This window comes from Eleutherodactylus coqui, chromosome 12 (assembly GCF_035609145.1).
Source record: "Eleutherodactylus coqui strain aEleCoq1 chromosome 12, aEleCoq1.hap1, whole genome shotgun sequence".
In the NCBI taxonomy this organism is placed as follows: Eukaryota; Metazoa; Chordata; class Amphibia; order Anura; family Eleutherodactylidae; genus Eleutherodactylus; species Eleutherodactylus coqui.
The window spans coordinates 5,334,746-5,362,086 of record NC_089848.1 but is presented as its reverse complement, the minus strand read 5'-3'; the positions used below and the strand labels follow the sequence as shown (position 1 = coordinate 5,362,086).

The 27,341-nt window shown below is 48.5% G+C and overlaps 1 protein-coding gene across 1 annotated transcript in view; it reads right to left on the bottom strand.

Moving 5' to 3' along the window:
* Positions 1–224: 224 nt before the first annotated feature.
* HERPUD2 (HERPUD family member 2) overlaps positions 225–27,341 on the bottom strand; it is a 28,746-nt gene continuing 1,629 nt past the window's right edge. The window contains exons 2-9 of the mRNA XM_066585372.1: positions 22,925–23,290; positions 20,560–20,637; positions 18,303–18,410; positions 11,182–11,339; positions 10,964–11,083; positions 8,072–8,383; positions 5,718–5,829; positions 225–1,238 (exon numbers count right to left, since the gene is read on the bottom strand). Of these exons, the coding sequence (XP_066441469.1) occupies positions 1,080–1,238; positions 5,718–5,829; positions 8,072–8,383; positions 10,964–11,083; positions 11,182–11,339; positions 18,303–18,410; positions 20,560–20,637; positions 22,925–23,056 (1,179 nt within the window). The 5' untranslated portion in view covers positions 23,057–23,290 and the 3' untranslated portion in view covers positions 225–1,079. The remainder of the gene's footprint in view (positions 1,239–5,717; positions 5,830–8,071; positions 8,384–10,963; positions 11,084–11,181; positions 11,340–18,302; positions 18,411–20,559; positions 20,638–22,924; positions 23,291–27,341) is intronic.

The following is a 27,341-nucleotide window of genomic DNA, read 5'->3' as shown; positions in this document are numbered from 1 at the left end:
AGACTCCCTTTAATATGCAATGTTCACATTCCTAAAAGGGGAATACACTGTCTGAATGCACTCATCTACCGCCGTTATCAGAGACAGGACCACATACAGGTCTGCAACAAAATGTAGCGTTATAAAATGACAAAAGCTAAAATTAACCAGACATATAGAAAGTCATGGAGGACTGGATCTTACATCAACTATAAATTAACACTACTTTTAGTGGTGATGGCAGGTTCCAGGCCAAACAATGCTTTTATTTGTTCAGCCTCTGAGTCGCTGGCTCTTTAAAAGGCGTTGACCCAACTGGACAGCTGCTTTTCAAATAGAAGTCACTAGGTGATCAGTCGATCATCACGACTACAGTTTGTGACTGTGGGCAGCCGTGCAAGAAATGGGCAACAATGTTACACATTGTCACGTCAAGTCCTCAAGAGTAGTTATGTGACAGAGCTCTCCGTTCTCAGGTAAAAAGAGAGATCCTACGCAGGGGACCATCTCTTTTAAAAAGTCTATATGCACCAACAGGGCATATGTATAGCGCAGGGTAACCTCTCCAATTTAAATACTTTTAATTGTACGTAAAATTACTGGTTTGTGCAAACTAAAGCCTGATCATGTGTGTTTGACATCATGTAAAATTAGTGGAGGCGTATAAAGCCTCAGATAAAATAAAATGCGCTTGCAAGGTTTATTCATATTGTTGCATGCACTTACACTCAAACCTCCAAACTGATTGTTGTAGTTATGATAGCTGTGTCACAAAAAAGGTTTTGGAACAACTAAAAAAAAGTATCAACTTATAAAAAAAAAAAAAAAAAAAAAAAAAAAAAAATCAGCATGACTCTTGAATACTTTTGGAAAACATAAATAGAAGACAGGAAGACGTGTTATTTTCTGTTCATGAGAAAATGATGATTATTTTTTTTAAAAAGGCGATTGTGCTAAAAATACCAAGAACAGCCGGCCTTAATGGTTTGGGGACACGGACAATGTAAGAGGACTGAAATACAGTTTTTGAGACGGCACACTTGTTTAGAATCCGTTTCCCCTTTCCTGCATTTACGTTTGAATGGCAGTTAGTACAGGATCTAGTTAACTTGCGGGGGGCCCTCAGGTATGAGGGACATGAAGAATGTCGTTATAAATGACCACGCTGATGCCACAAGTCCAGGGGGTGCAACTGCTGGGACATCTTCGCCCCCGTCTTCGGCTCCATCCTCTTGAAGTCCTTCATCCATACGACGCTCCTTTAGTAGACAACAAACATGGGTTAGAAAACCTCCTAGATTTAGGATGCTGTTCTGTGCAAGCGAATGGCCGTTTTACTATAAAAAAACTGAAATCCCGACAAGGCTTAGGGAATGTATGATGCTTGGAGTAACAGGTCAGGCAGGGACACAAAAACCTACAGCTGAATTGGCAAGTGTGTTCCCGGCTTTATGGATATGCTTTTCACCGTGCATCATTAGTAGCTTAAACACTCAATGGACCATTAGCAGCAAATAATATGAACTGACAATAGTGACTGGCCCAAAGAAACATCCCAAAACGAACAGGATATAGCAGCACTCAAAAAAATACCCCAACAAGGGGAGGCTGAAAAAGATGCCGGCCACCAAGGTAAGAGCCTGAGCCTCCAGACTCAAGCAATCATCCAGGTACAAATAAGAAAGGTTTCTCCAAGGTTATTCTTAAAGGCAGGCTACGTTTCGGCCATAAGTTGTTTCTAATGGGAGGTGGATGAATGAAAAATAGCAATTCTGGCCTTTTTTTATGCCATTCACCATGCAGGATAAAAAACATAATATTTTTTAGATTACTTATAATTACGAACGTGGAGACACCGAATGTTTGTTTTTTTTTATTTTATCCAAAACGAGGTACTTTGTAGGGGAAAAAAAATATGTGTTTTTTCCTACACTTTTATATATTTTATTAAACCTTAACGTTTTATTAACACTAATTTTTTTTGCCCCTCAAGGGGACTTGAAGATGTGATTGGGAACACCGACCCAGCAAATGACTGCAATAAATTAGCTGATGCTGATGCCACCCTGTCCATGATCCCGCTATTTCGAATAGTTGACCTACCATCTACACCCTTCTTGAATGTCCCATCACGCTGTGTGGAACCTTACATATATATACTTTTTATAAAGTTTTTATATTATTTATGAAAAAAAAACTGTTTGGGATTGCTATTGCAAAAAAAAACACATTCCAAAGTGTGTTCTAGTCACACTATCATGACAGATGATTGGCATTTAACAATCAGTTCCACACAAGCTTCCCCGGTTAGTGGCGCACAGCTCTTCACATGGGTACACTGATGTAACAAGCGGTAACATAATTTACTGTACAGGGTCTCTGTTTCTGTGCTAGGTGGTGTTTGTTTTAGCTCCAAAATGTGCTGCACGATCTCTTTGGGCGTTGCGTATGGATCTACTGTGAGTGGTGGGAGTCCTGTAGGTGGAAATAATGGATTCCATACTGAAGCTCTAAACCTTAACGGGACATCCAGGAAAGAGGAATATGGCAGGTAAAATCTATTCTAAGCAGTGTACTATTGGGAACACTAATGATATAAGCACATCCCTGGGTGCTGCTACTTGTTCTTTTCCCTTTCACTGTATACCAAGGCCACTGAATCTTTAGGGTTAACCCCAGCACCTGATTGGATGTCCGTTTGACAGGGGTGGGCAACTTTATGTTGGGAGTTTTAAAGAGCCACTCTTCATGAATATATCTTCCGTTGATTATAACTAGTTTGCTAGTAATACCTTTGTTTAGTTATTCCTTTCTATCTGAAAACTCCTAACCTCCTTGACCTCAGGTGGGTCATGTGATCTTAATTCAGACCATCTGAGAATTACTTGGGTTTATGTATTCTCAAATTAGTCAGTTTTCCAGTCAGCATAATTCTTATGATAGATCCTACCACAGAAGGAGGACACAGACATTCCTATCACCGTTACTGATGATCACATAAGCTCCAGTCACACAGTTATAATAGAAGAGATCACAGCTCAGCCTCCTGACTGTATACTTATGGTCTGTAGGCTACTTAAGAGAATATAAAAGGTAATGTCAGTGTCCTCCCAGCAGAGGTACTGGCTCTAGCTGGTCATGTGATGCATCATGGTAGTGTTAGAATAGCATAGCGAAAGTGTGAACTCTCGGCATCAAGATGGTACTTGATAAGCATCAGACAGGAGGCTAATCTGTATGGAAGAGACTGCAATGTACATAAGAGATTTCCAAAGTATAACAGGCAATCATAGGCAGGGTTGTTGGGATGAAAAAATGTGTTTTCTCTTAAGTGGCCCTTTAAGGAATTTACTGACTGTAGGTTGTGATGGTGGTACCTTATTGGTCACCACTGTGAGTCCACACCACCAATCCTTCACATGCATTACTGGTCCAGTCTGAGTGCTGCCCTCTACAGCCATGGGTTATCATCAGTATAGAATATTAAGGCTAGCTCTAGGATTAGAATAATTTTACTTAATGACCTCATGTAGGTTTTCAAAGAGGAGCATCCGAGTTTTGGTTTTTAAATTAGTCTGACAACTTTACATGAAGAAGTGAAACTGTGCCTCAAAAGAGTTTATATTTGTAATTTGATGTTAAGTCACATACTTTCTAATTTATCACGTGATTACAGGAATTATCTCATACATACCTATAAAGGCATATAAAAGGTTAAAATTGTGCAGTTACTAAAATTACCTTTTTTTGCACTAGTTTTTAAACATTTTTGTACAGTTGTAACTATTAACCCCTTGAGTGGCACACCCGGAAATTTTCCAGGACGAGCTCCACTGCCCATGGCGATATAGCCCGGAAGATTTCCGGGCTATGTTTCACTATGGGAGCTTCAGAGCACAATGCCACAAGCTGTGGCAGTGTGCTCTACCTGCACAGACCCACACAGAGGGAGTGCAGGACTTTGAAAAATAGAAGCAGGAAGATATTGCCGATCTGCCGGCAATCTCCCACTTCTATTTTCAAAGTCCTGCACCGCTTTGCTTACAGGTTGCTGTAGAGACCATCGGCTTGTCAGAAGCCAGCCGATGGTCTCTGTGGCAGGGAAAGCTGGTGCACCAGAGGATAGCCAAGCACCAGCTCTACACAGCAGAGAATGGAGAAAACCTCCGATCTTTGCTGTGTTAACCCTTTAAATGCTGCGGCCTATGCGACTGCAGCATGTAAAGGGCTGTCACAATCGAACCCCCGGAATGTGATCAGGGAGTCCTGATGGGTCTATGTGAAAGTCCCCTAAAAAAGACAAATATAAAAAAATTAAAGTTAAAAAATTATTTAAAAAAAAACAAAACCAAAAAAAAAACACTTGTCTCCCTTTACTTTGTAAAAAATTAAAAAACAAAATTACACATGTGGTATCTTTGCGTCGTAATGACCCAGACGAGAAAGTTAGTACATTATTTAACCCCTTAATGACACTGACCCTTTTTTTCTTTTTTCCCCCTTTCCTTAGTAAAATGAAAAAAAAAAATGACATTCCGCCATTTTTCAGTGCGTCTTGTTTCTACGGCGCACAAACTGCAACAAAAACATAACTGCAACATAACTTTATTCTATGGCTCGGTATGATTACTACGATACCAAACTTGTATAGTTTTTTTTTTGGTGTAGTACTTGTATGTTTTTTTCAAAGACATTTCATTTTTTTAAATTATTTTCTGCTGCATCTTCTGCGCACAATAACTTTTTTGTTTTTCCATCGATGTAGTTCAGCAAGGGCTCATTTTTTGCGAGATGTCCTGTAGTTTACGTTCGTACTAATGCGGAATACATATGACTTTTTGATCGCTTTTTATTGCATTTTTTTCTGGGAGACAGGTTGACTGAAAAAGTGCATTTGTACTGTGTTTTTTTTTGTTTGTTTTTTTCAGACTACGTTCACCGTGTGGGGTAAATAATGCACTACTTTGATAGATCGGCCTTTGGCGGGCGTAGCGATACCAAATATGTATTTTTCTTGGTACAACTTGGTACTGAACAAATCGTACTGGCCTGTAGAATTACTTTAATATATTCTTTACACTGCTCAGAGAATGCAGTGAAAAATAAAAATAAAAACCATGCCAGAATTACAGATTTTGTTAATCTTGCCCCTAGAAAAAAATGGAAAAAAAAGCGATCAAAACAAGGCCTTCTACAGCTCTGGCAATGGGAAAATAAAATTAATACAGCTCTTGGAATGTGGCGACACAAAAGCAAAGCTTTAAGAAAAAAATATGTTTGACATGTACAGTACAAAAATAGCAAAACATTAAAAAAAAAAAAAAAAAACTGTATAAACTTGGTATCGCCGGAATCGTGTGACTCAGAGACTCATGTTATCACACTATTTATTCTGCACACTGAATGCCGTAAAAATGAAATCCAAAAAACAAATGGCAGAATCTTTTTTTTTTCCCCCAATCTCCCTACAATTTTTTTTACAAAAGTTTTGCAATACATTATATATACCCCAAAATGATGCCATCAAAAAGTACAACTTGTCCCGCAAAAAACAAGCCCTCATATGGCCGTGTCAATGGGAAAATGAAAAAAAGTTATGGCTCTTGGAACGCGACTGCAAAATTAGTTGAAATTAAATTATTGGCCTATTTAAAAAACCTGCCCAGGTGGGTCTGACAGGGTGGTAAGAAACCCGACACTCAAGGGGTTAATCCCCAAAAAGCAGAACAGCTACATACCATCTCCAGAAGGTCATTGTTGTTTTCTTGGTCATGATTGCCATCCTCTGCCTCTTCTCTAGCTGGTAGCTGACCATCTTCTTGCCTAAATGGAAACCAGCCAGCCTGATGCCTATGCATTAAGGATAAAATACAGCTCATCACAGGAAGAAAGATCTTGATCCACAGCGTTATGTCAAACAGCCAACCTCTAAGGGAGCGCACGGAGGACAACGCAAAGTTGCTTTCTCAGGAATGCAATGTGGGAAAAAAAGATGTATATTTTATAGCTCCATCGCTTGTCATTAAGAAAAAAAAAAAAAAATCTTTATTAGAATATAACTATGGAAAAGTTACTCATGTGAGAACAGAGACCCACGTGCTTTGGCAAAAAAAACTAAGTCCTAATCATAGCGTATACAAGTGGCAAGTTAAAGGTAAGAGAATATGATGCAACACAGCCTGACCCTCTCTTACTAATGAATAAGGAAAAAACACATGGAAGGTGTCATTTCATGTTATTGGATCTGCTGTGAGCAATATATCGGATATACATCACACTAAATGAAGATTACGGACTGCTGAGCATATATCTGGTTCTAATAGCTCCTCAGGGATATCGAGACATTCCCTATCGGCAGCATACAGCCATTTTTTGGAAATCCACGAAGGAATACAACTTCATTTAATGTCACTGGCACTGAAAGGGTGTTCCGCCCAGCAAGAGTTGGGGATTGGTTTAAATAATTGCTTTCAGGTGAGGCTTATGTGGCTAACACACAGATTACCACCAGGTTTTAGGCCCAATATCCACATACGGATTTTAATTATAAAATCTGCGCGTCTTGCCGTCCATAGGGATACATTAGCATCCGCACAGCAAGTAAAAGCATGCGGATGTGATTTTTTTCCCCAGTGTGCGGGTCGCACGAGAAGTCGCAGCATGCTTCATTTTCCTGCGGGTCCCGCAGCGACGGCTTCCAGCAAAGACAAAGGAAGCTGTCCCAGCCGCAGCACACCCGCAACTGTCACTGCGGGGGTTCCGTGGGAAAGCAGGGGATTCAAAAACAAAAAAGCAAGCACTGCACATGTGCTGGGTGTGTCCCCCGATGTTCCTGGACGCATCCGCCGTGCTAAAGAAAGAAGATCTGGCCGGCCCCGAGGAGATCCGCGCTGGACTTGGAGAGGTAAGAAACATTTTTCGCCTCTCCGTGGCCGCAGGCACGTACGGATAGCACTGCGGGTTTCAGCAGTGGTATCCCGTGCATGCAAGTGCACATAAGGCCTTAACTTCAGATCAGATCTTATGTTTATATTCCAATATTCTTTTAGTGTTTTTCATTTGTTTGATTGCCTCTAGAGATGAGCGAACGTACTCGGATAGGCACTACTCGTCCGAGTAATGTGCCTTATCCGAGTACCGCTGTACTCGTGCAGAAAGATTCGGGACGCTCCGCTGCTGACAGGTGAGTCGGAGCGGGGAGCGGGGCAGAGCGGGCGGGAGAGAAGGAGAGAAAGATCTCCCCTCCGTTCCTCCCGGCTCTCCCCTGCAGCTCCCCGCTCCGCAGCGCGTCCCGAATCTTTCTGCACGAGTACAGCGTTACTCGGATAAGGCACATTACTCGGACGAGTAGTGCCTATCCGAGTACGTTCGCTCATCTCTAATTGCCTCATTATTTATTCATTAGAAGGAGTGGTCAGGCTTTGTTACATCATATTCTCTTACCTTTAAATGACTTGCTATAAGCTATAATTAAGGCTGGACTCTCACAACTGGATCAGATTCTGCATACTGGAGGCCCATGTAAATTACCTTTTTAACATGTGATGTAACATTCACATAAACAATCCGACCCGCATATGCAGTCCTTAGAAATCTTATCCTGAGCTTCAGTAGCTTTGTGTTGTCACAGAGACTTTGCTGGGATACAATGTAACCCTAGCCTGCACAAGCTTAGGCTGTCAGAAATGGTATTTTCCTGCTGAATTACATGTGCTTAATAAGTTTGCTTTCCGCTAAAACCTTAAAAAATAAGTAAATAAAATGAAACATGGATCACAAAATCAAAGCGGCTTTAAAAGCCAGTAGCGCCAAGCACTAATTACATGGTAGGAGATAAATTAAGAAGAAAAAAAAAGTTTTCACATGTTAAATGGGGTGCGGAGGAATATTTCAATACCATCGTGCTCTTTAGTGGGTGCAGTTTGAGGTTTGAGATGTAGAAGGTACTTGCTCATTTAATGAGAGTTAAAGATTCTGTTTAATAGCAGCAAAAAGTTTGGATTTTCTTAGTTTATTATGTAAACGGAACCAATTGAAATATTTCATACTAGGATTATACACATCTATCTGTATGGATTGTGTCAATACTTACAAGTACACAAGTATCATAGCTCCCATAACCATGACAAAGCGACTAAAGGAGGAATAGAAGTACACAATACTGAGGAGTATGGCTGCTCGGGAAACTGTGTACATCCAGTCAAGCCAATCTCGGTTAATATCTTCTTCATTCATCACAGGGCCTCCTTGAGCATTCATTTGGACATTCTGATTCGCCTCGGGTGCAATGTTTGGAGCAGCTCTTGGCGGGTTGGGCGGAGGTCGGTCAGAATTTATGGTAGGGGTAGCTGGCGGCTGTGCCACTACGTTACTAGGCGCACCTTGGCTGGAGGCAGCTGCTTGACTGCATGATTAAGGGAGAGAACATGTTATACTATAAAAGTAACAGGATGTAAATGTAGAGAGATATCGAGAGGAAAACAAGGCAAAAAGTGAAAAACACGTGGGTTAATGGTGCTTTAGACTAGCCGTTTCTTGTGTGAACGAGTGATGTCAGACAGGCGGATCATCGCTGATGATCGTTGCATTTTTGATCAGCGTTTCACATTCCTTTGTACAACACTAAGCAGGAAGTCTTTAAACGCAGCAAGAAGTGAACGAGCCAGCAATGATTTTTATGGCGGCTGAAATGGAACAACCAATGAAAAGTGAAAGATTCTCGCTAGTCGTTGGCTTCTGTTTAGGCCAAATGACTATCTATCACTTTTCTTCATTTGAACAATTTTTTGAGCGATAATCATCAAGTCTAAACGCATCCGAGGTTCATTTACCTGCGGTGTTTGTACTCACACAACCAACGCTGACCTAAAGGAACACTAAGCAATAACTTAAAATTTTTTTTCTGAAAACAGTGAAAAAAAAAATAAAAATACAAGGAACAGGTGCATGGTACCTTAAAAAATACTTCTATGTCATCACGCATAGCGTGGAAAAAAACAAAGCAGCGAAAGCCCTGGCAGAACTGCTGTTTTTAAGCCATCTCATCCCCGTTCCCCCTGGTAAAATTATTAATAAAACGAAATGGGGCTATAAAAACACCAATGCGTCTCACAAGAAACAAGCCCTCATGTGCCAAAAGAAAAAAAGTTGTGGGTCTCAAAATATGCTGAAACAGTTATTTTTTTGCAACATATTTATTTAGTAAACGCATCAGAGCCTCAATTATCAAAGTGACAGAGAGATTCCCGTTGAAAGGAACCAAACCTCCCTGTATTTAGTAAAATTAAAATTTCTGTATCAAACACCTGCAGAGTCTTGTGAATGGAAACTGATACATTAAGCAGAAAGACTAAGGCCTCATGTCCATGGGCAAAAGAAGAATTAAAATCCGCAGCGGATTTTAACTCTTCTCCTGCACGCAGATCCGCGCCCCATAGGGATGCATTGACCACCCGCGGGTAGATAAATACCCGCTGATGGTCAATAAAAGTGATTTTTTTTTAAAATGGAGCATGAAAAAATCTGGACCATGCTCCATTTTCATGTGGGTCTCCCGCGGGGACGGCTCCCGCGGGCTTCTATTGAAGCCTATGGAAGCCGTCCGGATCCGCGGGAGATCTAAAATAGGAATTTACTCACCCACTCCGGTTCTTCCCTTCGCCGAGGCGCCATCTTCTCTCCGTCGCGGACGGATCTTTTTTCTTCGGGCCGGCGCATGCGCCGGGCACGTCACCGACGTCATCCTGCGCATCCGCCGAGCCGAAGAAAGAAGATCCGGCCGCGACGGAGAGAAGATGACGCCGCGGCGAAAAGGAGATCTGGTGCGGGGGCGGGAGGTAAGTTTATTCTTATTTATTCTCATTTTTAGCCCTCATGTTCGCAGGGCAGGAGGGACCCGCTCCGGATTCTCCATGGAGAATCCGGAGCGGGCCTGATTTTCCACGTGGACACGAGGCCTAAGGCCTTGTGTCCAAGGGGAAAATGGATTTTTTAAAATCTGCGTTGGTATCCCGTGCGTGCGATCTGCACCCATAGGGAATGATTGGGCACCTGGAGGTAATTAAATACCTGTGGATGTCACTTTCCTCCAGCGCGCGCATCGAACGCGAGGGAAACCACCCGCAGCATGCTCAATTTTCTGAGGTTTTCCTGCAAAGACGGCTTCCATCAAAGCCAATGGAAGCTGTCCGATCTGCGACACAACCACGGATGATGCTGTGGCTGTGCAGTGGATCCGCGGGAAAGCAGGAGTTTAAAAAGAATTTTAAAAAAACATGGCACATGTGCGTGGCATGCCGCCGGCGTCCTGAGCGCATACGCTATGCAGAAGAAAAAAGATCCGTCCGCAATGGAGGAAACCCGCTCCGTGTCCGGATAGGTGAGTAAATGTAATTTTTGGCCTCACGGCTGCGGGCACGGGTGGAAACCACTGCAGGATTCTGCACTGGGAAACCATGCATGCCCGTGGACATGAGGCCTAACAACAAGTACAGCCAACTTTTAGGAACTATAAGGCTGGGTTCACACAGGGCGGATTTGCCGCAGAAATTCCGTCCGGAATTTCGCCGCAGCAAATCCGCCTGCGGCCGCTAATCTCGGGGTTAGCCAGCCATGTGGACGAGATTTCTCAGAAATCTCGTCCACACGGGACGGCCAATCCGCTGCAGTTAATCCGGCCGAAACCGCGGCTTTGCCGACCGCAGCATATCCAATCTTTTTTCTTTCCGTTGCGGCCGCGCTCTTCTCTATGGGAGCGCCGGCCGCAGCGGAAGAGCGAGCGGCCGGGCCGCTTCAAAGCCGCAGCGGATTTTTCCGTGGCGCTTCTCCTGGCGGAAATCTCGCGGTTTTTGCTGCGGCCAAACCGCGAGATTTCCGGTGGGAATCCGCCCCGTGGAAACCCAGCCTAAGAATGCAATAAATGTCTTAAGTGATAATGAAACTCCTTCATACAAGCTCACATAGAAAGAAGAGGAGGTGAACTTACTACTGCATGTAGTACTGCCGTGCATATATTTGCTGCCACCACATCATCTGTAAAGGGGTGAAGACTGAATAAACTGGAAATCCAGCTGGTGCAGCTTGTGCAGGGAGCGTCCCTACAGATCTAAGAAAAACAGGGTAATTTCACATTTAAGCAAAAAGATTTCTACAGAGGTAGTAAAGAAAAGAAAAACCACATCTACATCGTTCTATCGGACTTACGGTTGCCTGTTATATGGGAACGAGTGGCTGTGCATGGCATCTGTATGAGGATTATGGCGATGTCTTACATTTTCCTCAGTCCTGGAGTTTGAGAAGGATGTGGACGGAGTATCCCGGCTCCTAGATACAGGGAGAGATGATCCTGAGTGTTCGGAGTTCTGGAATAAGGAACATTTGAATTTATTAAAAAAAATATTGTTTAACTATTTCATGATCAGAAGAGAATCAGAACTGCTATATAAATAACAGAAGGTGCATCCATTCAAATGAACCCCGTAATGCTATGTGACGTTCAACATTAGGTCATGGAGGTTCGGGGTTTGTATGGAGCAGAAGCAGAAGTCAATGCTGCTCTATACAATGAAGCTGTAGGCTGTCTTGGACAGCTGACAGGCTCCGGCAACAATTACTTCTCCAGCTGATTGTGGCCGACAACCCTTTGAACGCCGGTCAATTCCGACAGTGGCATTTTAAATGCCCCCCATTGTAGTTCTGTGGTCCTAGACAGCGCCTCCTCCCTGTGATAACATCAAAGGGTGCCATTCACTTGCCAGATCACGAGGAGTCTTCTGAAGAAACCCAGGGCTGCCATTACAGATTGCCTATGAAGCCATGGCGTAGCTTGATAGATTGCCTGTCAGATGGTAGTATAATGTAATACTGCGGTATATCATCATACTGCAGGAGAGATCAAACAAGTTCAAGTTCAAGTTCCTTAGGCCTCATGTCCACGGGCAAAATAAGAATTAAAATCCGCAGTGGATTTTAACTCTTCTCCTGCCCGCGGATCCGCACCCCATAGGGATGCATTGACCACCCGCGGGTAGATAAATACCTGCGGATCGTCAATAAAAGTGATTTTTTTAAAAATGGAGCATGAAAAAATCTGGACCATGCTCCATTTTCATGCAGGTCTCCCGCGGGCTTCTATTGAAGCCTATGGAAGCCGTCCGGATCCGCGGGAGACAAAAATCAGAGTTTACTCACCCGCTCCGGTTCTTCTCTTCTCCGCGGCGCCATCTTCTCTCAGTCGCGGCCGGATCATTTTGCTTCGGGCCGGCGCATGCGCGGGGCACGTCACCGACGTCATCCTGCACATCCGCCGAGCCGAAGAAAGAAGATCCGGCCGCGACGCAGAGAAGATGACGCCGCAGCGAAGAGAAGAAATGGAGCGGATGGGAGGTGAGTTTATTCTCATTTATTCTTATTTTCAGCGCTCATGTCCGCGGGGCAGGAGGGACCCGCTGCGGATTCTCCATGGAGAATCTGCAGCGGATCTGATTTTCCCCGTGGACATGAGGCCTTATGGTAACTTAAAAAAAAAAGTTTGATTAGATTTACCGGTAATCCTTTTTCCGGGAATACTCCATGACAGCACATGCTGAGATTATCTTCCCCTGATAGGACAGGAACATACCGAGAAGTTTAAAGCTCCCAAGCTCCCAACCCCCCCCCCCCCCCCCCCCTCAGTATTTATAATGAAAAACCCTGTCAGGAGGTAGGATTGTATACCTAAACGTAACATGGTCACCTTTATCTTGAGATAAAATGGAAAAAAATGTAACAAGAAGGGGAGGGGGGGGGGGGGGGGAATATATAGGTGCTGTCGTGGAGACTTCACGAAAAAAGGATTATCGGTAAGTCTAATCTAACTTTCCCTATCGTCTCCACGACAGCATCAGCTGAGACATACCAGAGAAACAAAGAAAAAATTTTAGGTAGGGACTACCGCGGACAAGACTTTGAATCCGAAGGCCAAGCCCTCATTTGCCCAGACATCCAACCTATAATATTTGATAGATGTATGTGGCTTTTTCAACACTGCTGCCCTGTATATTTGGTCCACCGTCTAAATAAGGCATGACCATAATGGATCTTTCCCTTAGAATGGACGTGACCTCCGCCATAACTTTGGTGAAGATCCATGGTGCTGAGGAGATCCCAAAGGGGAGGCATCTGTACTGGAAATGACTTTCCTTTTCTTTTATGCACATCATGAACCTTAGAAACTACTGAGCCTCGGGGTGGATAGGTATATGGAAATAAGCGTCTTTCAAATCTATAGTCACCATAAAGGCACTCTTTTTGATTAACTTTACCGCCAAACCTACTGTTTCCATCCTGAACCTTCTGTACCTTAAAAATTTGTTAAATAGTTTCAGATTTACAATAAGCCTGGAATCCCCATTTGTTTTTTATTACAAATAGATGGGAATAGTGTACCACCCCTGGCTGATCTCGGCGTACAGGCACTATAGCTTTGAGATTCAATAAATTCTTGACCCCTGGTGTAATAGGGTCATCTTGGTGGCTGGGCCTATGGTGGCTCGGAAAGCCTGTGGGGGCTGCGAGGTCCATTCTAAGTGCTACCCCACTTTTAGGATCTCCTAAATCCAGGCATTTCTGCTTAACACGGACCACCTTTCTGCAAATGCCTGCAACCTCACTCCCAGTAGAACTGCATCATTGCCTGCGCCCTTAAAAACCGTCTGGGAGGGATTGAGGAGAAAGTTCCTCCCTTTCCCCACTTTCGGATAGCTCCAGCGGCCGGACTTTCCTTTGCTCTATAACTGTCCTGATGTCAGGGGCCTTTAAAAAAGGTTTGAAACCTCCAGGGTTTCTCCTCTGGAAAACCCTTTTTGTCGTCTGAGGCTTTTTCCAAGATCCTATCGAGGTCAGGGCCGAACAGAAACTGTCCATGAAAAGGTAGCGAGCATAATTTGGTTGTGGAGGCCGAATCCCCTGACCAGGTTTTTAGCCAAGGTACGCGTCTAGCGGAATTAGACAAGGCCACAGACCTAGCTACTAGATAAACCGTTTCAGTCGCTGAGTCTGCCAGAAAACCAGTCGCCATCTTAAGTATTGGCGATGAGTCCAGGATCTGCTCTCTTGGTGTTTTATTTTGGACATGCACCTCTAACTGCCCCAGCCAAACATGTAGGGTTCTTTCTACACAGGTGGCTCCAACCCCAGGCCTAAAAAGACCTAAGGCCGCCTCCCAGGTCTTTTTGAGGAGGCCCTCTGCTTTACGATCCATAGGAGTCCTTCAAGTGTGTAGCATCTTCAAAAAAAAAAAAGAGAAAAACTAGATTTAGGTTTTGCTACTTTAGCGACATGGACATCCACCTTTGGAACAGTATCCCAATCCGTACAGATATCCTCTGAAAAGGACTAACGCCTCTTAACACCTCTATATTTACCACCCATATCAATTCTTCTCCATTCCCTCCGAATCATTTTTGGAATATTTTATGATCCTGGAAGCAGTCTTTGCTGCTCTCCTAGGCCCCGAAAAACCTTGTCCTGGGAAAATCCTTGGTTCTCTAGGCTCTTCCACATCTAACGTGCCCCTGACGGCTCTGATTAACTCTCCTAAACAACGGAGGAATCTATACAGTTCCCTCTAAATCTTTCTCAGAGAATCTAGTGCTCCTGAATCAGATTCTAAATCTTCGCTACAGGGTTTTCTGATTCCGCGAGCTCTGGTAATAGAGGGGTGAGATTTACTTTGGGAGGCTAATGCCGAATGGACCTCGTCCCTCACCAGTGTTTTTATATCATCTATAAAGCCCACTGACTCATCTTTGCCCAGCTGGGCTATACAGGTCTTGCTTAGTATCTTAGTGTACTCCTGCAGAAAATACATTTTGGGGGTTTGGCTTTTGAGGATCCTGCTGCAGATTTATCCGCCTGCCAAAAACATAATAAAGCAGTAAATCCCTATGCAGAAAAAAAAAAAAAAAGACCCATTCTGTGTGTGAGGTACCAGCCTGTACAGTGTTTTGAGAACCTGGAGCACACATCCTCAGTCAGGCAGTGCTGCAGGCTTGTTTGCGCAGAATCAGACAGACACTCTGCCCGAGGTCTGCCGACACCAATTTCTTGTACTTCTCTCAGGTCCTTTTGAACCCGCCGCCAAAATGACCTCCACTACCTGCCCGCTGGCGTCACCGAGTCACATGACACACCTCTGTCACATGACTGACTCCCTCCCACCCCCCACCTCACCTCCACGAACAATGACGCAACTAGGCAGAGCCGAGCCGGCTGCCACACGCAGACGCAGCAGGGAGCACAGACCCGGCAAGCAGGCACCATAGGCCAGGTACAGGGACTCACACACAAAAAAGAAAAAAAAAAGACCATTGACATTGCGTTTAGGGGATAAAACCATTTCCAAATAACAAATATTGGGATCAGAATAAATTTCCTGGATGATTGACCAGCAATCTAGTACCAAAAACTTGTAGGTGTCTCTCACTCTCACACACACACAGACAGACACACACACACACACGCACGCACGCACGCACGCACGCACGCACGAAAGAAACCCAGATGCCCTTTAAAATCTATCTCTTACAACATGCCACTACAGAAGCCCCATGGTGTAATAACAGACCAGGTTCTTCTAATCCCTTTCTCCATCATTAGTCCTGTTGAATGTCCCTACTTGTGTCCATCCACATTAACTCGTTGGCTCTTATAATATTGTGGGCTTGATGTATTATCCCCATTGGAGATACTAGTCAAACACATCAATCACCTGCATTGATATAATGGACAATGTCAGCCAAGGTTCAGGTATATACCCAACTCACTGCGAGCCGCTTATCATTCCTCACTAATCTTCACCTCAGTGTTTGTTATGCTTGACCAGGTAATATGTGGGAAGCATCTTATCTGTCCTCATTTATTAACCCCTTAAAAGACACTGCTCTTTTATTTCCCTCATTTTAATTTTTCCCTCCCCCCCTTCTAAAACATCCTAACTCTTATTTGGCCATCGCTGTATGAGGGCTTGTTCTTTGCGTGACGAGTTGTATTTTTCAAATCAGTACTATTTAATGTACCACATAATGGACTGAAAAACGTTTGAAACAAATTCCACCATCTTTGGGGGGGTAATCTTGTTTCTATGGCAAACTGCAACAAAAATGACCCGATAACCTTATTCTGTGGGTCAGCACGATTATTCTGTGGGTCAGCACGATTATTCTGTGGGTCAGCACGATTATTCTGTGGGTCAGCACGATTATTCTGCGGGTCAGCACGATTACTACCATCGCAAATTTATATATATATATTTTTTTTTGCTGTTCTACTTTTATTTCTTTCTAAAATATTTCATATTTTATTATTTTCTGCCGCCATCTTCTGACAGTCGGCATAGTTGTGTGAGGGATCATTTTTTGTGGGACGTCCTGTAGTTTCTATCGGTACCATTTTGGAGTACATACCACTTTTAATTATTTAGATTCTTTTATTATAAATTGTTGCTCTCCTGCCTACCATCTGGGCAGGAGACTCTGTGCTGTTGCTGCTTTGTTATTTTGGGCCTTGGGGTTATTAGGGCAAACAGTCGTTTGATGCACCACATGCATCATAGATAGCCACTTCAGCTAGCCTCATCTTAACCTAGATCGCTAGCTACAGGTTAGGTTGGTAGCTATTTCAGCACCTGGGGCAACTAACAGATTAACCCCACCTATACCTAGATAGCTAGCCACAGTACAGAGCAGCAGAGGTTCGCCACGGGTGGCATCTCACAGGCTATATTGAGACATTTTGTGTGTCCATTTCTCATGACCAGTTCTGTTACTGAAACCAATTTTGGTTCCTGATGAGTCCTACATGACGAAACGCGTAGAACTTGTTATCTGATACGATATATTCACAGAGCAGAGCTACGTGTACAACAGCCGGTGTGCTAAGCATATACACAACTTCACCCGAATATCAGTACTCTATGTGGCAACCGGCATATTTCTATCGCAGCATCATAGATAGAGAACTATCACTGATGGTATTAGTCGGTTGCGCTCTATAGTGACTTAAATTGACACACGTTTATCCCTCCAATACTAATCCATATACGCAGGACCGCTCTGCCCTGGGCGGTTCCATTGTGTATTTTTGGACATTTCTTCAATACTGGCTTGTAGCCTAAATTGGAGAAGTACATTTGTTTGTAGTTCTTTCACGTTGGTCCCAATATAGGACCTTTTAATCATTAAATAAAATCAATAAATGTTACAAATTAGGGGTCCAGGCAAGTGATTACTTTTATCATAAATCTAGCAAAAGTTTTTTTTTTACTTTTATTATCTTTTATTTTTTTTAATAAATAGCGATGAGCGAGCATACTCGGTAAGGCGATCTACTCGAGAGAGCATCGCCTTTTTCAAGTAACTGCTGGCTCGTCCTGAAGATTTGGGGGGGGGGGGGGGGGCGCGGAGGGGATCAGGAGGGAGAGATCTCTCACTCTCCCCCCCCTGCTCCCCCTTGCGCCGCCCCCCGCAGCCTCCCTGAATCTTCAGAGACGAGCCAGCAGTTCCTCGAAAAAGGCGATGCTCTCGAGTAGATCGCCTTACTGAGTATGCTCGCTCATCTCTAGTAATAAATAAAATTTAACAAACTAAATTTTTAGTTTTCAGAAAGCCCCCCCCGGCTGCCATGGCAACCTGCAATCTTATTGCGGGGGGCAGTTAAATTACGCTGCCAGAATTTAAAGGGTTAACAGCTCCGCTGCTTATCGGGGGCTGTTGTGGGCGGATGTCAACTGTAAGAAACAGCCAGCACCAGCATTGTTTGCAGTGGGATTGACCCCTGACCCCACTCCATACCTGCAGGACATAAATGTATGTCCCGTAGCGTTAAGGGAAATCTGTAACCTACTTTTAGCCCTATTAACTAAGCTTATGGGCTAAAAAGTAGGTGACCCGCCGAGTCCAGGGGTTTTGCAAGTATTATACTTACTTCCCTCCGTGCCAGCGCTGAAAGCCACTGAAGAATGAGTGGCGCTGACAAGTAGTTCTTCCATTCTAATTTTATTATGGGCGGTCTACTTAGCGACTTCCAGTGCTGACACTGGGGAGAACAGCAGGGAAGGCAATTAGAAGAATTACAGCTTCGGACTCAGCAGGTCACCTACGTTTAGCCCAAAAGCTTAGCTCATATGTCTAAATGTAGGTGACCGATTCCCTTTAAGTAGCAATACAAAGTATCAAGCATCACACACAGCAGCTGCAGTCTTCACCATGTAAAGAATGTTGATACTTAAAATCCTAACAGGCCGTCATCAGAAGTGTTCCTGCATGGCGCAGGACAAGCCAACTTACTGCTCTACTGGGTTCGGCTGCGGCGCTCTCTCTGCTGGTGCTTGGTTTGGGGGAAGTTGGTGGGGTCCTGGAGGCACATACTAAATGAACCATGTGATATTCATCTTGCTGAAAAGAGAAAGAACAACCATGTAAGAGGATGTAAGTAAAGAATAACCGCAGAACGGGAGCAAACAAGTATCAAGCTACTTTTTCTAGTGGATTTTTTTTTTCAACAATTGGGTCAGAAATCTGATGAGTTTTTCTCCAGTGCTGCAAACACCCAACTCACATGTATTAAAGGGGAACTTTGTCCGGGGACATTCCCAGATCAGGGGCTTCACAGTTCCTGGATGAAGCAAGCAGTGGTTGCACTGCCACTCCAATTACTTCAGCGAGACGGCTTCAGGACTAGAACTTAAAGCACTAATAACGAACCCCAGAAATGAGCCAGTGACTCCTGAGAGTCTGCAGACACCTTTGTGCCCAAACTTTTTATCTGTTCACTTGCTTCCTAAAATATTAAAGAGCCACCCACAGCTTTCATTCATTATGTAACTAGCCCTTCCCCTCCCTTACACAGTATAAATAAGGCTTCTTTCACAGAGCCAAGACAATCGTGCAAGGACACCGAGACACAAATCTTGCACGAATATGAACCCCATTCTTTTGAATGTGGTCATTCACCAGTGACTTTTTTTTAAGGCATGTCCTATGTTTGGGCGTTCCTTCAGAACACCTCGCCCATTGCTTTCAAAAACATTGCACTACGTGCGAGGTCCATGTGAGTGCGATGCCAGGTTTCACATTAGGGAAAAATGGGAATCCCTTACCGATCCACCACGACTGAAAACTGTGCCCGAGTATCGCTACTTACCTGAAGTGATAGGAGGCGGTTTTGACATATAAAAAAAAAAATTATATATACATATATACACACACACACACACACACACACACACACGTTCCCGAGTGTGATACCGGGCAGATATCACGTTTGGCCGTGTGAAGCTAGCTCAAGTCAACTAGTATTACTTAGTTTAGTTCTGCCTGTCAGAAAGTTCCTGGACTCCATCTCATTCTGACTACCTGCGATGTGCTTGTCTCTATGCATCATCCAGGAGTATTTCAGTCATCAGGACCTCCTGTATGATCAAATGACATGGACTGTACAATCCACACACCAGAGAGGAAGACAAACTTCTATCACAGCTACTTGTGATGATTAGAGGCTGCTTTCACAGCTATGATGGAGCTCTCCGATCATCCTGAATGAATGTATACTTCTGGTCTTTAGCTTATTTAGCTGAATATAGATGGTAATGAGGATTACAGTGCCCTTCCAGCATGCAGAGATGGTACTTGCTGTAGCTAGTCATGTGATACTGTGCTGATGCATCATGGGATTTAAATCATAGCTAAGAAAGAAAGGAGAAAGCTAACAATCACGATGGTGTCTGATATGTATAACATAGTTTGTAAGGCCGAATGAAGACAATGTCCATCTAGTCCAGTCTGTTTATCCTCCTGTGTTGTTGATCCAGAGGAAGCCCAAAAAAACTTTGAGAGCAGAAGCCAATTAGCCCTTTTGGGGAAAAAGGATTCTTTCCCGACTCCCTAAAGGCAATCAGACTGTTCCCTGGATCAACCCCTAATAGTTCCTACCTGCCTGTATACCCGGATTGACAATTAACCTAAGATTTATATCCTGTAATATCCTTCCCCTCCAGAAAGACATCAAGTCCCCTTTTTGTATCATACAGAAGGCTGCACTGCATGGAAGGAAGTGCAATATACATAGGAAATGGCCAGAGTAACAGGGAAGAAGGTGAGGGTGCAGTGAAAGAAAAAAAAAAAAAGTGTTTTTTTTTCTGGAGTTGACCTTTAAATGTCTTCCTATATAGTTTTCATTAACAATTGCATACCATATTATTGTTGTAGAGTCTGTGAAGCTTATTTACGCCTGATGCTTCTGACATACAACACTGCTCCAAGTTGTGTCAGTTCTCTCTGCTCTACCCATTCCACCTCAGTGTTAGAGAAAGCAGCAGGGAGGAGCAGATCAAAATGTAAAGAGGAAGTCAAACATCCAAGTCTTCAGGATGGGCAGGAATGGTGAGAGAAGGGAAATGTGCCCTCCACAGCATCTGTAGCCATCATCCCCAGAGATGCCGAGGAGGGCAACTATAGCATAATCGTATTGCCAAACCATGGCTGCAATATTTCAGCCAATGCCTACAGAGAAAACAGAAAGACACGTAATCCTCTGCATACTTACTTTCCTGAGAACATCTTTTAAACGCAAGTGATCGAGGAGGAGTTTGCCCGAGTATACAAGCCGCTGATCCTTGGTTAGCTGGAGGGAAAATAGTAAAGCCAACACTTCAGAAGTCACAAAGTACATTAAGCAGGGAGGATCCTATTGACAACTGCGGTGAAAAAAAATACATAGAATTCAAGATATGTTGTGCTGGAAATATTAGTTCCAATTACAAAAAAAAAAAAAAGTGGTCACTAACGGCATACAGGGTTTTACCCCTTAAAGGGGTTGTCCCGCGCCGAAACGGGTTTTTTTTTCTTTCAATAGCCCCCCCGTTCGGCGCGAGACAAACCCGATGCAGGGGTTTTAAAAAAAAAACAAAAAACGGATAGTACTTACCCGAATCCCCGCGCTTCGGTGACTTCTTACTTACCTTGCGAAGATGGCCGCCGGGATCTTCACCCACTGTGGACCGCAGGTCTTCTCCCATGGTACACCGTGGGCTCTGTGCGTTCCATTGCCGATTCCAGCCTCCTGATTGGCTGGAATCGGCACACGTGACGGGGCAGAGCTACGAGGAGCAGCTCCCATTCAGAAGGGAGAAGACCGGACTGCGCAAGCGCGTCTAATCGGGCGATTAGACGCTGAAATTAGACGGCTCCATGGAGACGAGGACGCCAGCAACGGAACAGGTAAGTGAATAACTTCTGTATGGCTCATAATTAATGCACGATGTACATTACAAAGTGCATTAATATGGCCATACAGAAGTGTATAGACCCACTTGCTTTCGCGGGACAACCCCTTTAAGGACCAGACACTTTAGAGATTTTACCCATGTAGTGGTTTTACTGCCCTATTTTTTTTCTTCTTCAGCTGCCAAAATTATTTTAGCTGCGTTTTTTTCCATGATATATAGGGCGATTTTTTAATGTCTTTTTTCACTTAGCATTTTACACCTAATTAAACTTAAAAACAGAAAGGAGGGAAAGTAAGATTTGTTTAAATGTATACTTATTTTTAAAATTAGTACTTCTTAGTACATAGTGCTCGTTGAGTTCTATGTAGCCTGAAAAGGAGAAGGCAGAAACTGTTACGTTATTGAAGGGGTTGTCCCACGCCGAAACGGGTTTTTTTTTTATTCAATAGGCCCCCCGTTCGGCGCGAGACAAACCCAATGCATGTGTTAAAAAAAAAAACGTTTAGTACTTACCCGAATCCCCGCACTGCGGGGACTTCTTTCTTACCTTAGCAAGATGGCCGCCGGGATCTTCACCCACGATGCACCGCGGGTCTTCTCCCATGGTGCACCGTGGGCTCTGTGCGGTCTATTGCCGATTCCAGCCTCCTGATTGGCTGGAATCAGCACACGTGACGGGGCGGAGCTATGCGATGACACGTAGAAGGGGGCGGAGCCAGAACTCCGCTCGTGCCGAGACCCAAGAGAAGGGAGAAGACCCTTCTGCGCAAGCGCGTCTAATCGGGAGATTAGACGCTGAAATTAGACGGCACCATGGAGACGAGGACGCTAGCAACGGAGCAGGTAAGTGAATAACTTCTGTATGGCTCATATTTAATGCACGATGTATATTACAAAGTGCATTAATATGGCCATACAGAAGTGCTGAACCCCACTTGCTTTCTCGGGACAACCCCTTTAATAGCTGGGGACTAGAGATGAGCAAACGTACTCGTTAAGGGCGATTTCGCAATCGAGCATTGCTATTTTCGAGTACCTGGCTACTCGGGTGAAAAGATTCGGGGGGCGGCGTGGTGGAGCGGGGAGTAGCAGTGGAGAAGAGGGGGGAGCTCTCTCTTTTTCTCTCCCACCCACTCCCCTCTGCAACCCCCCGCTCACCCCCGGCGCCCCCCGAATCTTTTCACCCGAGTAGTCAGGTACTCAAAAATAGCGATGCTCGATTGCGAAATTGCCTTTAACGAGTACGTTCGCTCAACTCTACTGCGGACCCATCCTGCTCCTGTTTGATTGAAGCAGTGGCTTTAATCTCGCGCCATACTTCTGCTATCGGCTGTGATTAAAGCCCAGGACCAAGCGCCGTATATTTACCCCACTCGGTTCCTAAGGGGGTTAATGGAAATCTGCATTCTGTGAAAAAGTATAGCAGCACTCGGACGCCCGTCAGCACACGGCCACAGTCTCTGCGAGTTCCTCCACAGAACATGTACCGCGGTAAACGCCACCCGCATTCTGCTGTCCGCTTTTCCAAGGAACCTTACTTCATAGCTCCGCCCACTTGAAATAACTTGTTTATAAAAGATGGCCATAACAATATTACATCCGTCCACTTGGATAAAGCTGGTGGCGAGTGAACATCCCCTTTAATGGAAGGGGCAGGTAACGAGCCGTCTTGGCATTACTCACCGGTTTGCTGGGGTAGACCTTAGAGAGATGAGTTTTTAGTTTCTCCACTGTCCAGTCTAGGAAGCAGTTAATGGTTTGGTCATCATACTTCTGGTTGGGCGCTTTAATCACCAGCGTCACCGAGTTGTCCATCACCGCTTGTTCCAAGATATCTTGGCCTTCAGTCCTTTAAGTAAAGCCCAGCACTTCAACAAGCCAGCGACATTGTGTAAGAACCCGGCTGCGTTGTGTCACATCACTGTGGCGTCTTCTGGTGGACCGCACAAGGTATAGCAGATGTAAGGAGGTGTAGAGCGATCAGACGGCTCCCGGCTCCGGTAATAATGCCCATTAAGAGACCTTTAAGAGTGGTCGTTCCTTGGAGATCTAGAAAAACCAAAAACATTCAAATTAACAATAAAATTCATACCAGACCGGCTTAATGCCAGAAACACTGAAGAACATGTTATAGATGACCAGCTGCCCCGATGCCCACACCGTCCTTCCATCATGTACAACCTGCAATCATGGCACCGACAAGTGAACACTCTATGCCACTATTATTTGGGTGGCGCTTGCCGGTCTTAATAGACTATTCATGCTTGTAAAGTGAAAATCACAGCATTACTGGCATCTCTGTGGTCAACGCTTGTAACAAATTTTCGCAAATGCAATTAAATCCCTCTTACACGTCCGACCCCGGTCCCCAATGCCGGCGGGGCAGATCCCTTTATTACACTTCCGGCCCTGGAAGATCCCGCTATTTCACTTCCGGCCCTGCCCACCGATGTGGGCGGAGCAAATCCCTCTATTACACTTCTGGTCCTGGCCACTGATGCGGGTGGGGCAAATGGTAGTGGTGTATCTCGTCTCGACTGGAAAAATGGGTGGAGACCTGGGTTTGATGACTTGACAGCCAGGGGACGCCCACAGGTGGTGATTGGCTGATGCTGCCTGTCAATTACCCTGCTGCCCTGTCACATATGCAGTGGCATGTACCCCTTGGGACCCCCGCAGCTGAGCTCCACCTTCTCTCCTGTCTCTGCTGTTATACTGGGATGCCCGCGACCTGGCCACGACACTAGATACACCAGTACCGGGGCAAATCCCTCTCTGACACTTCCGGCCCTGGCCACCGATGCGGGGCGGGTCAAATCCCTCTCTGACACTTCCGGCCCTGGCCACCGATGCGGGCGGGGCAAATCCCTCTATTACACTTCCAGCCCAGGCCACCGATGCGGGCGGGGCAAATCCCTCTATTACACTTCCGGCCCTGGCCACCGATGCGGGCGGGGCAAATCCCTCTATTACACTTCCAGCCCTGGCCACCGATGCGGGCGTGTCAAATCCCTCTATTACACTTCCAGCCCTGGCCACCGATGCGGGCGGGTCAAATCCCTTTATTACACTTCCAACCCAGGCCACCGATGCAGGCGGGGCAAATCCCTCTATTACACTTCCGGCCCTGGCAACCGATCAGTGCGGGGCAAATCCCTTTGTTACACTTCCGACCCTGGCCACCGATGCGGGCAAGGCAAATCCCTGTTGCACTGCAGGCCAGAGGAGCAGCTGATTGATTGTTGGATGATGGACCCCTGCCAATCAGCTACTGATGACCTATCCTGAATGCCCAGAATACCCCTGTAAAGAGAACTAATCAGACACGAGTTCTCCCAATGTCAGTCTAATGTATACGGCCGCCTATAGTCTGTATAGGAGCTGTAGTAACCACATTATAGGAACTGACCCCCAGCTCAGGGGCCGACGGCGGCCGGGCCCTGAACCGACCCCCAGACACGGCAGGCGGGCCCTGAACCGACCCCCAGCCCCAGGGGCCGTGGGCCGACGGCGGCCGGGCCCTGAACCGACCCCCAGCCCCAGGGGCCGTGGGCCGACGGCGGCCGGGCCCTGAACCGACCCCCAGCCCCAGGGGCCGTGGGCCGACGGCGGCCGGGCCCTGAACCGACCCCCAGCCCCAGGGGCCGTGGGCCGACGGCGGCCGGGCCCTGAACCGACCCCCAGCCCCAGGGGCCGTGGGCCGACGGCGGCCGGGCCCTGAACCGACCCCCAGCCCCAGGGGCCGTGGGCCGACGGCGGCCGGGCCCTGAACCGACCCCCAGCCCCAGGGGCCGTGGGCCGACGGCGGCCGGGCCCTGAACCGACCCCCAGCCCCAGGGGCCGTGGGCCGACGGCGGCCGGGCCCTGAACCGACCCCCAGCCCCAGGGGCCGTGGGCCGACGGCGGCCGGGCCCTGAACCGACCCCCAGCCCCAGGGGCCGTGGGCCGACGGCGGGCGGGCCCTGAACCGACCCCCAGCCCCAGGGGCCGTGGGCCGACGGCGGGCGGGCCCTGAACCGACCCCCAGCCCCAGGGGCCGTGGGCCGACGGCGGGCGGGCCCTGAACCGACCCCCAGCCCCAGGGGCCGTGGGCCGACGGCGGGCGGGCCCTGAACCGACCCCCAGCCCCAGGGGCCGTGGGCCGACGGCGGGCGGGCCCTGAACCGACCCCCAGCCCCAGGGGCCGTGGGCCGACGGCGGGCGGGCCCTGAACCGACCCCCAGCCCCAGGGGCCGTGGGCCGACGGCGGGCGGGCCCTGAACCGACCCCCAGCCCCAGGGGCCGTGGGCCGACGGCGGGCGGGCCCTGAACCGACCCCCAGCCCCAGGGGCCGTGGGCCGACGGCGGGCGGGCCCTGAACCGACCCCCAGCCCCAGGGGCCGTGGGCCGACGGCGGGCGGGCCCTGAACCGACCCCCAGCCCCAGGGGCCGTGGGCCGACGGCGGGCGGGCCCTGAACCGACCCCCAGCCCCAGGGGCCGTGGGCCGACGGCGGGCGGGCCCTGAACCGACCCCCAGCCCCAGGGGCCGTGGGCCGACGGCGGGCGGGCCCTGAACCGACCCCCAGCCCCAGGGGCCGTGGGCCGACGGCGGGCGGGCCCTGAACCGACCCCCAGCCACAGGGGCCGTGGGCCGACGGCGGCCGGGCCCTGAACCGACCCCCAGCCCCAGGGGCCGTGGGCCGACGGCGGCCGGGCGCTGAACCGACCCCCAGCCACGGCGGCCGGGCCCTGAACCGACCCCCAGCCCCAGGGGCCGTGGGCCGACGGCGGCCGGGCCCTGAACCGACCCCCAGCCCCAGGGGCCGTGGGCCGACGGCGGCCGGGCCCTGAACCGACCCCCAGCCCCAGGGGCCGTGGGCCGACGGCGGCCGGGCCCTGAACCGACCCCCAGCCCCAGGGGCCGTGGGCCGACGGCGGCCGGGCCCTGAACCGACCCCCAGCCCCAGGGGCCGTGGGCCGACGGCGGCCGGGCCCTGAACCGACCCCCAGCCCCAGGGGCCGTGGGCCGACGGCGGCCGGGCCCTGAACCGACCCCCAGCCCCAGGGGCCGTGGGCCGACGGCGGCCGGGCCCTGAACCGACCCCCAGCCCCAGGGGCCGTGGGCCGACGGCGGCCGGGCCCTGAACCGACCCCCAGCCCCAGGGGCCGTGGGCCGACGGCGGCCGGGCCCTGAACCGACCCCCAGCCACAGGGGCCGTGGGCCGACGGCGGCCGGGCCCTGAACCGACCCCCAGCCACAGGGGCCGTGGGCCGACGGCGGCCGGGCGCTGAACCGACCCCCAGCCACAGGGGCCGTGGGCCGACGGCGGCCGGGCGCTGAACCGACCCCCAGCCACAGGGGCCGTGGGCCGACGGCGGCCGGGGCCCTGAACCGACCCCCAGCCACAGGGGCCGTGGGCCGACGGCGGCCGGGGCCCTGAACCGACCCCCAGCCACAGGGGCCGTGGGCCGACGGCGGCCGGGGCCCTGAACCGACCCCCAGCCACAGGGGCCGTGGGCCGACGGCGGCCGGGGCCCTGAACCGACCCCCAGCCACAGGGGCCGTGGGCCGACGGCGGCCGGGGCCCTGAACCGACCCCCAGCCACAGGGGCCGTGGGCCGACGGCGGCCGGGGCCCTGAACCGACCCCCAGCCACAGGGGCCGTGGGCCGACGGCGGCCGGGGCCCTGAACCGACCCCCAGCCACAGGGGCCGTGGGCCGACGGCGGCCGGGGCCCTGAACCGACCCCCAGCCACAGGGGCCGTGGGCCGACGGCGGCCGGGCGCTGAACCGACCCCCAGCCACAGGGGCCGTGGGCCGACGGCGGCCGGGGCCCTGAACCGACCCCCAGCCACAGGGGCCGTGGGCCGACGGCGGCCGGGCCCTGAACCGACCCCCAGCCACAGGGGCCGTGGGCCGACGGCGGCCGGGCGCTGAACCGACCCCCAGCCACAGGGGCCGTGGGCCGACGGCGGCCGGGCGCTGAACCGACCCCCAGCCACAGGGGCCGTGGGCCGACGGCGGCCGGGCGCTGAACCGACCCCCAGCCACAGGGGCCGTGGGCCGACGGCGGCCGGGCGCTGAACCGACCCCCAGCCACAGGGGCCGTGGGCCGACGG